At 50.4% G+C, this 15356-nt stretch overlaps 3 protein-coding genes across 3 annotated transcripts; 1 reads left to right on the forward strand and 2 right to left on the reverse strand.

Moving 5' to 3' along the window:
• Window positions 1-1541: 1541 nt before the first annotated feature.
• Window positions 1542-3725, reverse strand: TRIVIDRAFT_221218 (uncharacterized protein; the record flags this gene model as incomplete). The annotated part of the gene is made up of 2 exons (XM_014102698.1): window positions 1542-1620; window positions 3487-3725. 2 exons carry the CDS (start codon window positions 3723-3725, stop codon window positions 1542-1544), a joined length of 318 nt encoding a protein of 105 aa, XP_013958173.1.
• Window positions 3726-5706: 1981 nt separating this feature from the next.
• TRIVIDRAFT_45407 (uncharacterized protein) lies at window positions 5707-6922 on the reverse strand (the record flags this gene model as incomplete). Its single annotated transcript, XM_014102699.1, has 2 exons — window positions 5707-5920; window positions 5973-6922. The coding sequence occupies 2 exons, from the start codon at window positions 6920-6922 to the stop codon at window positions 5707-5709; spliced, it is 1164 nt and encodes a 387-aa protein (XP_013958174.1).
• A 412-nt stretch (window positions 6923-7334) lies between these two features.
• On the forward strand, window positions 7335-9199 carry TRIVIDRAFT_212730 (uncharacterized protein; the record flags this gene model as incomplete). The annotated part of the gene is made up of 7 exons (XM_014102700.1): window positions 7335-7585; window positions 7649-7724; window positions 7790-8255; window positions 8312-8343; window positions 8400-8473; window positions 8543-8613; window positions 8663-9199. 7 exons carry the CDS (start codon window positions 7506-7508, stop codon window positions 8761-8763), a joined length of 900 nt encoding a protein of 299 aa, XP_013958175.1.
• Window positions 9200-15356: the final 6157 nt, after the last annotated feature.

Consider the following 15356-nt stretch of genomic DNA (forward strand, 5'->3'; position numbering starts at 1 on the left):
AACGTCCTCATCACACTGCATCGGTAATAAGGCGAATGTTACCAAGCAGTATTTTATTCCGCAAATGTGCGCACTTTTGCGGCCAATTAGAGCCCGCACTCTGCCTCTGAGCACTTGCCAATTCTGAGCAATGGTACCTACTATGGAATAATAAATAATACTTAATAATAGTAGCAATAATCAAAGTCATCCCTAGCAAGCAAAAAAGCAAGGCGCGGAATCGTCCAGACCATCGTCGGCTGTTTAACGGGAAACGGCTGAATGGCTCTCCAGAGTCATCTGGCCTCTGGCCCTCTCAATCTATTGCCCGCAATGTCTCCGGTAGCCTATGGCTGCGTTGCAGTAGGCCAGCCCAACCTGCCGCGCTGTATGCCGTCATGCAGCTACAGTATACAGTACGAGTATACGGAGTAGCATCCATCGTACGAGACCCCTGGCGGTTTGGAAATTGGGCTTGGCAGGGAGTAGCTTATCGGGATGGATAGCCGGCGCCGAGAGACGCAGAGAAGCCCCCTTGAAGCCCCGATACGCCGTCTCGTGGCCAAGACAATTCCCGGGCGTCCTTTTTTAATGCACGTTTCGGCAGCGAACATGGGCCGCTTACTCACCCTCGGGCATGAAATGTCTACGTCTCGAGCTATGAAACTGGGCTAATGAAGAAAATCCCACAGTATTTTACGTACTTTTGTGCACTTGTAGGACGAGGTATACCATGTAAGAAAAGCTGTGCTCCTCCTACTAAACACGATACTAGTAGTTGGTGATACCTGTGCCTTGTTTGCACGCCCCTCCTGGCAGGGCAGGCACTTGATTCCGGGAATGAAAATTATCGCGATTCACCCGGCGGGTCTGACACTCTTAATGGAACCTGACAAAATGGGTTCAGGAGCAGGAGTCTAGCCTGCAAGGTGATGACTCGCGTTGGAAGATGGGGACTGCAAAAGTTGAACCAACTTTCTTTTTTTTTTTTCTTTTTTTTTTTTTTCTTTATTACCTTATTACTTTCCGGGTCTCGTACTCCCCTCCATCCACCGTAATGGGCAGCTAATGATTCGTCTAAATTATGCTCCCTTCTGAGGACCGTTTTCTTCCTTTTTTCGTCATATCTTTTTTTCCCTGTCGAGGAAATGATCCGAAATGTCACCGCGGACTATGCCGCAGCCTAGCCAATGTTAATGCCAATGCTACTACTGAACAATGGCGTTTTTTGCCAATCCTAATACTGAACAATGGCGTTTTTTTGCCAATCCTGAATGTTGCGTCCCGAGGCTATCAAACATGTTTATTAAACGTGAATCCCCACAGAAAATGTTTATGTGAACCGAAATAATGATTACCAATCCTCACTGACGCTCTGGGCTCTCACACTGACTGCCATCTGCTTGCAGCCTAGCACCTGTGGAATCACACAAAATCGCATGGCGTCGGCACTAGAGCCAGCTTCAGCGAGTCCCATGATCCTGTCCTGATCCTAGCCGGTGGGTTCTCCGATTTCCATGGGGCCCTGCAGGAGGCGAAAAGAACGCAACCCACAGCGAGAATCAGAGTTTCCATCCGTCCTTCTGGAAGCCCTTCCTTTCCCCACAGCGGACGCTTGTTCGGGACTTGCTCGGCTCAAGGCTAAAAGTTCTCGTGAGTAAAGTTGGGCTTTTGACGTGGGAGAGGGAAAAAAAAGAATGGAGTACCGATGGAGGACATGGAAATTGCCTTGTTCTGGAATATGACTAAGTGCTGGGGGGGGGCCGCAGGAGAGCCTCGTTTTTGTCTGACAGAGTTGCCGTTCCGCTAGAACCGCTTTTGCCGCTCCGACAGCCTTTCTACTAGACGCATGATATCATTTGCAGGCAGAAACTGGGCTTGTCTAATGTAAGGGAAACCGACAGCCCTTCGCTACGAGCGTTACAGACATTTGATTAATTTCAGAGCGTTGCACCAAGGGCGCGAAACGAGACAAGACGAAAGCGGGCATTGCGCTGCGCGAAATTCAGCGCTGCAGTTCTGCTGCGTTGCTGCAAAACCAAAACCCCGAGCTGCCTAGTGATATTGCCGAGTTGCAGGTACATTGAGCCCATTGAGCGCAGCTATGCTTGGCCATGTACTGTTTACGCGTGGAAACGGAGTCGCTCTCTCGTCGATTTTTCTCGTGTGCCGGCGCCGAGGATTTGCAAGTTCCGCGGGGTGTCGACAAACGATAACCGCGAGGCTAGCGTGCGATATTTACAGTGCAAGGCGTAGCTTCAAGGGGGGGGAGGGGGGGTGTAAGTCTCCCGTCTCTACATGCAGAAGGCTGGATAAAATAAAACAAAATAATAAATAAATACAAAAATAAAATGATAATTGACACGTTGAAAAAAACTCCATACAACAACTAATAGAAAATAAAAAGAAAAAAAGAACTCAATCTAGCTTCTTCTCCAGCATGAGCTAAAAAGGGGGTGGAAACCTCCTAGGGTCCAGGTTTCTTCTGCCTTGTTGCTGCTCGCGCTTTTCACATTGTCCATTAGCCTCGCCGCGGGGGAAACGGGAGATCGGTCGCCGACCCTGCGCTGCGCTGAAAGGATCCTTACCGAGGAGAATTGCCTAACTGGTATGGGGGGCCCTGCGCTGTTTGTGCCAACGAATTGTCTGAGGCGCCCAAGAAAGAACTTCAGCGACAGGAGTCAGGAAGCTCCGGTGCCAAGGCCCAACCGGACGAAAAAGGGGACCTGGGCCGCTGCTACGTCACCGAGCCGGACTTCGCGTTATTAATCCCATGGTCATACATGACTGTGTGTTGCGTAAACTGGAGCTTTCCAGAGATTCTCATGACCTCTGGGGGAAGAAAGAAGCGATTCTAGATGGCGAGGCTAGGGAATCTTCCGGGTTTGCAGTTTCTGCTTGGGGGAGAGGAGAGGTGGGCTGCATCACGATTCGTCGCCAAAGTTTTTGAGGGGGGGAAACGAAGATGAATGAATGAGATGGCCCCGTTGCTTGTAAATCCGATTCCCATGATGCGATATTGCCTGGGGATCGCCTTTACCCCGAGTTCTCTTGACAAAGCAGGCAAGGTTGGCTACGGAAGTGTTGCCGTGCCTGGAGTTGTAAATAACTGCACATGTACGGAGTAAACAAGACAGGCTGGGTCACGACCTCGTTTCTCGGGGGTTCTAGCCTCTTTCCAGCATCACAGAGGAAACAAGTCCAACGGCTTTGGTCATGCTATTTGATGTTATATCCGTTCCCCGATTATTTTATTGGTTTTTGCTTTGGGAAGAAATAAACCAATTGAGCTGTCCCCCTTCTTCTGCAATTAAATGCACACACCCTCCACCCCCCTTCATCATGATTGATCGTCGATCGTGGCTCTTCGTCCTTGGCCCCCCCCCTGGCTGCTTCTGCCCGTTCTCCGGCACGGCTTCAAGAAGCGCTCCGTTGGGCGGTGCTCGACACTTACACACAGGAGCGAAGGGGAGGGGGGGAGGGCACCAAGAAACCAAGCTTACATACAGGTACATGGCACGAGCGCTTGGGAAAACGGGAGCCAAAAGTCTTCGAGTGGCGCGACTTGATGGCCCATCTCCACCATCCCGACTGGCCCCCGATTTGTCTGCTTGGTTCGTCTCCACCCAGCCGAGGAGACGTGCTGACTGGTCAATTGGCCTCGGGGAGTCGGAGTCTCCGCGGAACTTGGCTGGGCTCCTCGCGTGACTTTGCCTGGGCTCATCGTTATGCTCATATCCTCCCATTGTGTGGTATGCCTCCTTAGGAGCTGAGCGCCCTAGGCAGTGGTGCTTAAAGACATATCCCGCGGCCTTGGATCTCGGTTCAGGAGTGTATCGTTCGGTTTTGGCCTCATCGTCTGCGTTCTTTTTTGGGACCTATCCCCTTCTCATCTAGGTAGTCTTAGTCCTCAACTCCTAACTCCGCCAGCTTCTACTTGTAGTCGTAGCTTTGCCCGTGCCTCGTTTGCCGCTCCGGCACCGACAGCCATCTGCATGCTCCCTTTCTGCTCCTTTGCCCGGTCCAAGTACACGATGTGCCGTGTTCCAGTGCCTCGCTGACTCTTGCCGAGTTTAACAAACGGCGTCCCAAGCCGACAGCCTTGCCGCCCGTTTCTACATATCCCGGGTGGGTCTGATGCAACTTCACTCCTGGCCCGTTTCTCAAGTGCCGATGTCACTCTTAGTCTAGGGCTTGGGGCTAGAGTCTTTAATTGCTGACTCTGTTGTTGCCAAAGTCAAGCCATGACGACATGGCGCTGCCCGTGCGCTTTGCTATCTGCAAAGCTGCAGAAGCAAAGGACGAAATATCTCCGTACGCACCAGCCGATTCAGCTTTCTGCTAACCGATGCGCATCTCCGAGACCGGGTCAAAATGCCGGGCCGGAGGTTCGCGGTTATGGATCCACATGGGGGGCCCCCCAAGACCGTTCGTTCTCTGACGAAGGAATTCTCGATGCAGCTTGACGCACATGTAACCTCATGCAGGGCCGTATATCGATGGTTTTTTCGCCCGAAGATTGGAATCGGGTTATGGAAGACGCCTTGGCTACGGCATGGCTTGTTCGAGACCCTGAACCAAAATCGTTCGATGTATACATCACAGTGTTCCACTGGGCAGGGTGTGTGCATTGGAATCCTGATACCGCGGCATGGAATCTTGACCCACTATCTCAGCATATTACTCATTTATCTATTTATCTATTTATCTATTTTTTAATTGTTGTCATGGCATGTCATGGCATGAATGGGTTCACGACTAATGCTACGCCATCTTCGTGAACTGCAAGTTCAGTTCGGAGGCTTCCGTGGCTGTGTGATGTCAAGCAATTCCATGACTCGATCGACGGAAATTTCCGTATTTTTATAATATGGATTGGTTTCAGGGCTCTATTATATGGGGATTCCTTACAAATATGGTACAAATTAGGTGCAAGACCTCCACGATGGTAATCTTTGCAAATGATAATTTCGTGATATGGCTTGTGTCTTTCCTGTCATTCGTCGTCCAAGTTCGCGGCCGCGTAAATTGCTGACTTTGCGTGCATTCTCATTCGTCTCGTTCACCTGACGTGGCTGTGGTCCGGACACCGAACGAATCTTGCTAACTCTATTATGTTGGGGGCCGTTGGCCAGGTACGTAGATATCTCGTCAGTATAGTGATATCACATGCAGTTTTGATGTCAAAAGCAGGAATATTACATTCATGCCATATAGAAGTGGACCTCAACATGTCGAATATCCATCCAGAAAGGTCTATTTGGCTATTAAACTCGACATTTGCTGCTTGCGCCTCGTTTGTGTGGGGAAAAGTAGCATAACCTTTATGTGGAATACGTGTATTGTATGTATGTACGACGTAGCTAAACTCTTCTAAAGGTCGAAAAAGCTCTAAATTATTAAGTGGCTGTGTATATAAGCGGCTGTGTGCCCATTTTCGTCCAAACATGGGAGCATTACCCATTCCTCCTCCATATATGAAACCATATCCTGCAAACAATCCAGCCTCGTGATCCGATGGTGCAACAAAATCTTGGAAGATGGCTTGAGGAGAAAAGATGTATATCATGAGACTCAAACTATGTTATATGGTTCATAATGGTGCTTTACACGTCATCGCTTTCATCAAAATGGCGCTTCCAACAGTTGCAGTCCGAATACTCAAGAGGACACATACACGGTATTTACTAGAACAATCCAAACATCATACTTGGCCTCTTCCAAGCATCAAACATCTGTATAGGCAATCATTGGCGGATTCTCCCAGTCACAAACAGCCCAGGTCCAAGCTGCGCCAGAGTGGTACTTGAAAAGAAGCGACATGTCATATCCATAATCAGCCGGCAAGAACAATTCAGGATCAGCAGTCTTGGCCTTATCCATTGCTTCGACTGTGGCGAGGGAGAGAAAGTGATTTCTTCTTGGCCCATAAGGCAGATTGCTGTTGGCATGTTAACATAGGTGCGTGAGGATTAAATAGTGGTCCGACTTACAGAGCATTCCCAAGAATACCGTGACAGAGACTCGGCTCTTTTCTGAGTAGCCCCAGCTTCCAGATGGCTTCTTGGCCACTGGCTATCGCGGCATCGATCTGATCATGAAGCCCCGAGAAGTGCGGACGTATCGCGCGAAGAGAGAAGACGAAGCCAGGGGCACCATGGCACCACTGCATGAGGCTTGGGTGACGGGTTTCGTCAATCTCCTTGGCTATAGGCCAATTCCCATCCTTCTGGAGATTTAGCAACGCCCGAAGCTTTGGCGCCAGCTTTGGCGCAAGAGCAGGAGTGGTTAGAGCGAGCTGCGTAATAATCCCAATATCGCCGTGGCCGGCACCAATGTACTTGTGCCTGTGGAACGTCCACCCTCCTTCATCTTGGTCTATGCTATCAGCCAGGATCTTTTGGGAGACTTGAGCAATTGGGCCCTCGACAAGGACGGCGCTATCAGGGACGTGGTGGCGTATCAGCCTCAAGAAGTAGAGCGTGCCAGCTCTTCCCTGCCATATTTCCGACTCGAATGAATCCTCTTCTAAATCCGGATAGGGGCCAACAATGGTCGGTATGTTGGACAAGAAGGCTTCGACATGATTGGTGTCCTTGCTGATACAGGCCCTGAGTGCTTCGTATGCCAGCTTCTCGCAGCTTATCCCGACTCTGGTAGTCAGTGTGAGTTCTCCACGGTCAGCGTTCAGATACTGTTCCGCCCAGTGCATAAGTGGGTAATCTGCAACTTGGACACTGGGAAAGAGGGTGGCAAGTCGGAAGAATAGAAAGGCAATGCTGGTTGGGCCTCGTATGAATCCGCCCAGTTGCGCCGGATCAGGGTAAGCGGACAGCGGAGGAGTCGTCTTGAGAATGTGCTCCAGAGACGACTTCATGAGCTGTAGCGGCTCTTGATCTAGCGACTGCAGCGGGAGATCGTTCGGTATATACTTTAGCGCCATGGCGAGTGCAGTCTTGGCGATCTTTGCTCTGGAGTTGCTTCGTGGAATGTGCTCGTATAATGATCAAGTTGAAGCCGTTCCTTATTCTTACCCTGGAGGTGGAGGTTCGTTTAGCATCGAATCAAGTTGATGCAGCTAGATCCTGCTAGGCGGCACCTCGGCGGCATCCTTTGACTCCTTTGGCGTCCATTTGCCCGTTTGGTAAACCCCAGTTTATTGAAATATGGAAATTAATTATCGAAAAGCCACTTCCATGATCAAATGTCGAGTTAAAAAGGGCAATAAATGCTCTACCGTCCGTTTTGTGTGGGTAGCTCCAAGTTGTGGCGGTAGCTCCAGAGCTTAGACGCTCGCCCCACTCCACATGCCAATGACGACACCCTTTCGCTTGTCGATGCCTCAGCTAAAAAGCTCCCCGCGTCTAGACTTTGAAGCCATTCGACAGCATCACGAACCAACTGCACTCGAGCTATAAGCCGTAGACTACAAGCTATCAGCATTCCATTGCGTCTCCAGTCTTCAGCTCCATCCAAGTTTCTGTCCTTCTTCTCCACAGGACGAGGCGAGCACTAGTGGCGCTTCAATGGCTGAATCAGAGCACAGGGAGGCGAAGCTGCGGAATCGCGTCGTCGACTCCATTAGCAGGAGGGCCGAGAATGCCCTGTAAGCGCGTCCAGCACTCATCACGCATCATAAGCGTTGGGACACTGATGTGATGACTACCAGCAAGGAAGACTACGGAAAGGCAAGGGTTATGGCCTCTGATGCCGTCCAGAGCCAGGCATATCTCTATCCCATCAAGGTGCGTACCATTACATCACCTGCACAGCTTTGAGCCGCAGTTGGCCCTAACTATGACTATGACAGGGAATCTTCTACTTCCTCGCTCATCGGAGCTTATGGCAGCCATTGATTGATCGAATTGTTCCTTATGGCACCCTTACAATCTCCGTTATTGCTGCCATGTTTACCATTGCATACTTACCGCAGCTGGCAGTTCTCTTGCTCTTCAACGGCCCACTGGCTGTATATTCAACAGTCCTCCTCACGCTCAACGAGAGTTCCATCATCATTCACATGATCTCCCGTACTTGGATACTCCAAGAAGCACTCATGGATACCTTTGATGGCACAATGGTTTCGAGAAACGCAACAGCCGTCGTCCAGCAAGGCCGAGAGGTACGGCCCGGTAGTGACCCTATGAAGAAGTTAGGCAAGGTATTCAAGAAGCGGTTCGAGAAAATGAGTCTCACTTCAATGGTTCGATATTTCATGTATCTGCCTCTGAACTTCATCCCCGTTGTGGGCACCATTACTTTTATTTTCCTTCATGGCACGTGTATCAGCCTTCCAAGGTTGCCAAGACTAGCTTGCTAATATTTTAAGCAGGTAAACACAGAGGCAGGATCGTACACAGTCGGGTATGTTGTTGCTCTCCGGATGTTGTCAACGTGGTATTTGTGCTAACGGTGTAAAGTACTTTCAACTCAAGAATTGGTCCGAGTCACAAAGGACACAGTGGCTCAATACCCACACTGGAGCTTATGCATCGTACGTTGATATTTTTGATATGGATTCTTTATCGTCAAAGAAATTGCCTTCTGATTGTCATGTTTATAGCTTTGGCGTCGTTGCGACCCTTCTTGAGATGATTCCTGTGGTGTCCATCTTCTTCTCCTATACAAACACTGGTATGGACACATCACTGCAACTACTTTGCTCTAATATTGACTTCTTTAGTTGGTGCTGCCCTGTGGGCTGCCGATATTGAAATGCAGAATAACGCCATGGTCAAAGAAACTGCCCCTAACCTAAGGCAGGCCGCTGAGAGCATTGAGTAAGCTTTCAGGTCCATCGCTAGCCGACCAAGTGTTGCCAAACAGAGTGCTCAAGACACACTATATCAATTTCAGGGAGTAACTGCCCATGGATTAAGTGACCATCTTTATACGCAAGATAGTGTGTCGATTCAACAAGGGGCTATGGCTAGCCATCGTAATGTTTGCTATCAGGTAATCTACCGCTGCTACACCTTTTGGCCAAAGTGGCCACGCGGTTGGACCGTCTATTTATGGAGTTTCCAAGAGCACATGTACGCCCGTAGGGGGTGAGGATCTTGAGATGCTAAGCATCTGTGGCAGCCTGAACTTTTGCAACTTCTTACAAAAGACGGCGAAAAAAACGCCACAACGTAAATATAGCTAGCTAGCATATATACAAAAGCGGCCAGATCTCGGTATATCGTGAGACAGTTTCATGCTAGCATTCTCGTCCGGGAACATTATCAGTCAGGGCTGAATCTCCTTTGTGGCAAATTAGGCACATCGTCTCATACTGTCTTATCCTGATGCATGCTAGCATGGTGTCTTACTGAACGGAGGCACGATTCGTCTCTCCTGTTGGATTCCCCTCCACCTTTGCCTGCGTCCATTGAGTTGGTAGGGACACTAGTTAAGCCGCCGTGGTCTAAATTAAGTTGAAACACGGAAGGCATAGCTGAACAGGGGAGTATGGAAACAGATGAAAGAGATTGAGCTCCGGCCTCCCTTCCGCCACCGATCTGTTTACGGATGTTACACTCGTCTATACCTGCAGCTAGGCTCTTGGAGTGACACGACATCATTGTTGTGAGGACACAAGACGTCCTGTCATAATGCGAGAAGGCGTGTGCGAGGGAGATGGCGGAAGGCAAACGACCGAGTCTAACAGCCCATCTCGCGAGAGATGGATACTCCCGGGGCATCGTTCGGCCAAAATGGAGGGGATGGAGGAGCACCTAATATCCGACAATGCGTGGGAACAGTGTTATCAGCATGGATTGCTAGTGTTACGCTGGCGCGCTCACGGCATCGATGATCCGCCTACTTCTCCGCGTGTGCAATGGCCAGGTGTGTTATGCTGTTGAAGATGACAGCGTTGCTCCAAGTCTGTGTATGAACACGATATGGTCCATTGTCGTTCACGTTTCGATCGTCATATCGAGATGTTGATATCGGAAGAAGACAGGGACTTTTGTGATCACCATTGACCATTTTATATCAAGATATCCTCTCGAAAATGGACGGCTTTAGACAGAAGATAAGCATCACAGCGCCTTGAATGCATACATGTACACTCACCCTCATCCTCAACAGGTCATCGTTTCATACCGAGTCTAGGACATGGGCTGGTTCCCCCTTTGCCAACAAACCAGTTCCTCTCAGTGTGTCGTCGGCACGGATGCCTTGACCTCGACCGTCGCACAAAGCGGTTGGACCGTGGCGTTCTGCAACCTTGCATGGACAGTTGCCCCAGATCTGGGTGCACCCCATCAGCCTCTGCAGGATCTTGCTGCACGATGCCAAGGACGCATACGAGTCTGACCGTGGCGAGTATCCGTCGCAGGGAGTCCTGTCGACAGCTCGCTCATCAACCTGATACTGCTCTTGCCTGCAATGCCGGCTCTGCAAATGAAGCCAGTATGACCGAGACATGGGCTCGCGAGCATCGGAGAGGGCTCGGGACAGCTTTTGCAAGGGCCGTTACATGGGATTCGGGAGGGATGAGCCGGGAAGAGAGGCTCAGCGCAGTCTCTCTCAGCTGGGCAGTGTGTGACGGGCTGCGGCGTGTTGACGGACTGGAAGTGTCTCGAGGGAAAGGGGGAGACGCACAGCTGGCAGCTGGCAGACGAGTGTCTCCCATTTATTGGCCGGTCCCGGTCAGATGTGCCTGTATTGTGTCCAAGTTGCTTCGTCTTCTATTTCAAGGGCATTCAGCGTTCGCTTTTCTCTCACTTGTGGACTGCCAGCTGCCAGCTGCAAATCGAAAACGTTCGCGTTGTTTCTTTTTCTACGACGCGTCACGCGAGTTCTCTCTGCCCTTCTTTCTTCTTCTTTTTCTTCTTCACATTGCATTTCGAAGGAATCATCACTTCTTTTCGAGCATCACTTCGTTCCATTCATTATCTTCGTTACCCCCCTTGTGTCTCTACGGCATTCTACTCTGCACTTCTACTTCCTGCATCGTATTGTCATCTCCATCTAGTCTATTCATTGTAGACAAAAGGTGAGCCTCTCTTGATGAACACGCCACAGAGAGCCTATTGTTCCTGACCATGAATAGCTCCTGTGTCCCCCACCCACGATGAGAGCGTCCGTCTTGTCTGCTGGCCTTGTGCCGGTAGCGGTGATCCTTCTCACTGGCATTTCTGCAACTGCAGCTCAGCTCGGAGGCGTGAATCATCGCCATGACGATTACGCTGGCCATTTCAAGGTCTTGGGTCCTCGAGCGGCCAACTATGGTGAGCCCAGCGACTATGGCTACTATCCTCCTCCTCCCTATGGAGAAGAGACTTCAACTTCTGTTACCACTACAACTAAATCTGTACCTTGTGAGTATAACCCGGTCTCTTGCTTTCTCCATGAGCTAATATATCCCTAGACTCTCCTCCTGTTGAATCTTCCTCGGGCACGGCCTCTAATGTGACCACCAAGACCAAAACGGAGACCGTTTCATCTACTCTGTCAGGCCATTCAGTTAATTCAACCAACACAAAGGTCTCTTCCCAAGATGCATCGTCCACCTTTGCGGAAACGGTCACTGCTTCCACCTCGGATAAGCATCACTCGTCAACAGAGACTGAGGTGTCATCTACCACAGAGTCTTCTCTTGGCCAAACAACCCTGACGATTACTGTATCCTTGCCCTCTACCACGTTCGTTACTGCACAAACTGTGCCTATTGAATCTAGCCGAAGCGGCTATTCATTCTCCTCAACTGAAGTGACGTCGGCTCTGAGCACATCATCGGGGATTTTTACCAACTCTACCAAGTCGTCGACTGATGATGAAGGTGGCACCGTTCGGCCGATATCTTCTACTTCTTCTGGCTCTTCGTCAGCTGAAACTACGGCTGTGTTCACAACTTCCCCGTTGCCTAGCTCTCTTTCGTCGAGCACATCTACAGAAAGGCCATCGTCTACCCAGTTGACTGCCAATGAAACTGTGACATTGACTACGATTGGAATAACAGTGACGAAGCCAGCTTCTGAAGCATCCACTCAGTCAACCTCTTTGAGTCCCAATGTGACTTCTTCTATTGGATCATCTGGTTCAATTGCCTCTGAGACTTCATTTTCCGCTACCTCTTTGGCTCCTACAAATGGGACTCTGACCTTGACATCTGTGGTTACCTCGCCTGTCGGTACCACAACATCGGGCCATGGTATCACAAGTGTCGTGAATGGAACTGTCATTGTGATCACCATCTCTGAGGAACTGACCAGTACCACCTCGTCGACAGCTCTGTCCAACACCTCGTCCACTCTCATTAGCGGATGGCCTTCCTCAAGCGGCTTATCAGTTGCTACTTCGACCTACCGATTCACCAACTCGTCAGTGGTCACCACGACCGTGGGACCCTCGAGTGCAAGTGGCACAGCATCTCCATCGACTGACGTTACCGAAACTACACTGTCATTGACACTGACCTTGTCAGGTACCGTGTCACCGTCGGTATCTAATGCTCAATCAAGCACTTCTGCTCTGCCGGTTACAGGTAATCAGACGTCAGTTACTCTGAGTACCACTACTAGTGTCACGGTAGTTCAGTCAAACGTGACGATGATCTTGCCTGCTACCTCGGTTTCGTCAAGCTCGTCTGTGGCAGCATCGGTTACATCTGTGCCTGAGAGTGCCTCGACTTCACAAGCCAGTAACGGCACTGTTGTCTCTACCGCCATTTCGACTATCCAGACAAATGGCTCTGTGGAGACCACCTCGCCTTCCTCGATTCGTCCAACGGGCACTGGGCAGTCCTCTCTGACACCTTCTGGCGAGATTGGTTCTTCAACAGAGACATTGACTAGGTCTGCATCATGGGTTAATACGACATCTACTGTGACTGCGACAGAGGCACCATCAAGCCCTCAGTTTACCCTATCTACTTTTCCTTTTACGCTAAACTTTACGACCATCATCCAGACACTGACAGGCACTGCGCCTTCCGGCTCGTCTACAACTTTGAGCTCTGAGTTCTCTAATGGGACTCTAACATCTTCAAATGCCGTGCCTACTACAACATCTCAACTCCCCGGGAACACAACTTCTGCGAATCAGACAATTTTCAGTACTGTCACGGTGACCAGTTCTATCCCAGGCTCCGTCAACTCGACAGCTACTTCTCAGCCAGGGGGGACCGTTGTGATTATTACTGTTACCACAGGTACAGCGTCAACCGGTAGCTCTACCAGCTCGACTGAAGCCTCGCAAACAAGCCTCAACATCACAACAAAGACTGTAACCCAAAGCCAGCCACCTTTCAGCAATACAACTTGGTCATCTAGCGGACAAGTAGTGACTACAACAGTCTGGAACACCGCGCCTACAGTGTCCCAATCAATCATCTCAAGCCATTCGATGCCCTTCTCTTGGAATCTTAGCCAAACGGGAACCCATGAGACATCTCGTCCGCCAGTCACACAGTTTAACACGACTTGGCTCTCGTGGACCAGCGTGCCTACAGAGGCACCCAGTTCCAGCAACCCGCCTTTCCCCACGACTCGCAATTCCACCGAGACTCTATCAGGCACGGTTGTTAGCCCCAGCAGCTCAGGCTCAGCAGCACCGAGTGTAATCACCATCACTGTCAGCCCTTTGCCAGCAACCAATTCTACATCAGGGTCATTTCCACAGCCTAGTAGTAGTGCTGGAAGCCTAACATGGTCGTTTACCAATTCTTTCAATTTGTCTACGATATGGCTCACGACAGGTGCTCCATCGGGTAACTCACCATCCTTCTCCGTCATCACAGTCACAAAGTCCAATACTGGTTCACCAGCCGGCACTGTGAGTTCTGTTCCTCTCAGCACTTGGGCCAGCAGCACTCTGCAGTCCAACTCTTCTACCCAATGGAGTGGCTCGACATTGCCGGCGCCGTCTGCGTCTTGGACAAACACATCTTACATCTCATCCTCTTCCACTTTGGTGTCTGAGACGGCGACGAGCTCGAGCAACAACACAGTTAGCCCTATTATCATTTCCACCACTGTTACTGGCAAGACTACTGTCCAAACCACCGTCTTCACATCATTGTTGACAACGGGGCCGGGTAGTTTCACGAGCAGCTCCGGCCCAGCAGTCTCCCAGGAAGGCAATTTTACAGTCACAACAGTCATCCATAATGGTACATCATTGGTTCTGACAACGGGATCGGCTCTTCCATGGTCAACAACTTCGGTATCGTCTGGAGTCGGCACTTTGTCAGGGCCAGCATCTAGCAGCGGACCCATTTGGACTAACAGCACACGGGTGTCTCCGTCTTCAACTGCCCCAGCCGTATCTACCACGACAACCACCCAGATGGTTACGGTGATTGTTTCTACATTGACTGTAGCGCCTTCTGCCTCTTCTTCGGGATCCAACGCAACGGTGGTTGAAAGTACCATAACCAAGACTCTGTCGCTGTCAACAGCAGGATCACAGACGCAGTCGACGAGCAACGAGACTCAGACCGTCACAACCATTTTCCAGACAGTGCCTGGACCAACTACCGCAACACGTTGGATAAACACCACTGTCATGGCGACTGAGCACGGGCCAAGCCAGACGGGTAGCGTAATCATCACAACGCTTTATCAGAACAGCACCACTACAACTGCTCCTTGTACTCACTCGTGGGTATATCCGTACCTTAATATCAGCGATAGTACAACCACTTGCACTCGTTTTCCAAATGGCAACACGACAATGACTCGTTGCTGGGCAGTTCCATTGACCACTGGAGTTCCAGAATCTTCACTCCGCCAGACGCCGTTGTATACATCCACCTGTAACACTACTAGCACCGCAAATGGCACATCTTGGAACGGAACATTCACCCATACTCGAAGCAGTAAGTAGACAAAGAAGAGTTGCCAATCCGAAGAGAAAAGCTAACATGATATGCGCCTACTAGACTCGTATCCTTACCCACTTCCGACGACATTTGAGACTTCGACCACGGCAAAGGACCACGAGTCTGGCTCACGCGGCTTTGCTTATCCTGTGCCCACTGTGCAGGTGCAGGAAGAGGAACTGCCTCCTAACCCGAGTTACCCCTGGGGTGCTTCCTCGCCGCTGCACCGCCACCAGAACGTGACGGGTTTTGGGGAGGGTCTGCTTGTCCGGGGCAGTGAGCTCGTGGACTGGGGCAGGACGGCAGCGAATCGCCTGCGAGCTCTTTTGACGAAGCATGTCGAGGGTGGTGAAGGCGAAGGCGAGGAGTGATAGGGGGTTCTGAGTCTGCCTGTGAGAAACCGGGGTGAACTCTGATCTGATCCCTGTTGGATGGAAGAATGTGATTTGATGATATATGGGACGTTTCGACGTCGGGGTGCTAATCACTATTTGCTTATGATCTGATTTATTTTTTTTGATGGGAATTCCATAGGGGAACAGGGTCATTATGGGGGATTTAT

The sequence above is a fragment of the Trichoderma virens genome (assembly GCF_000170995.1).
Source record: "Trichoderma virens Gv29-8 chromosome Unknown TRIVIscaffold_5, whole genome shotgun sequence".
In the NCBI taxonomy this organism is placed as follows: Eukaryota; Fungi; Ascomycota; class Sordariomycetes; order Hypocreales; family Hypocreaceae; genus Trichoderma; species Trichoderma virens.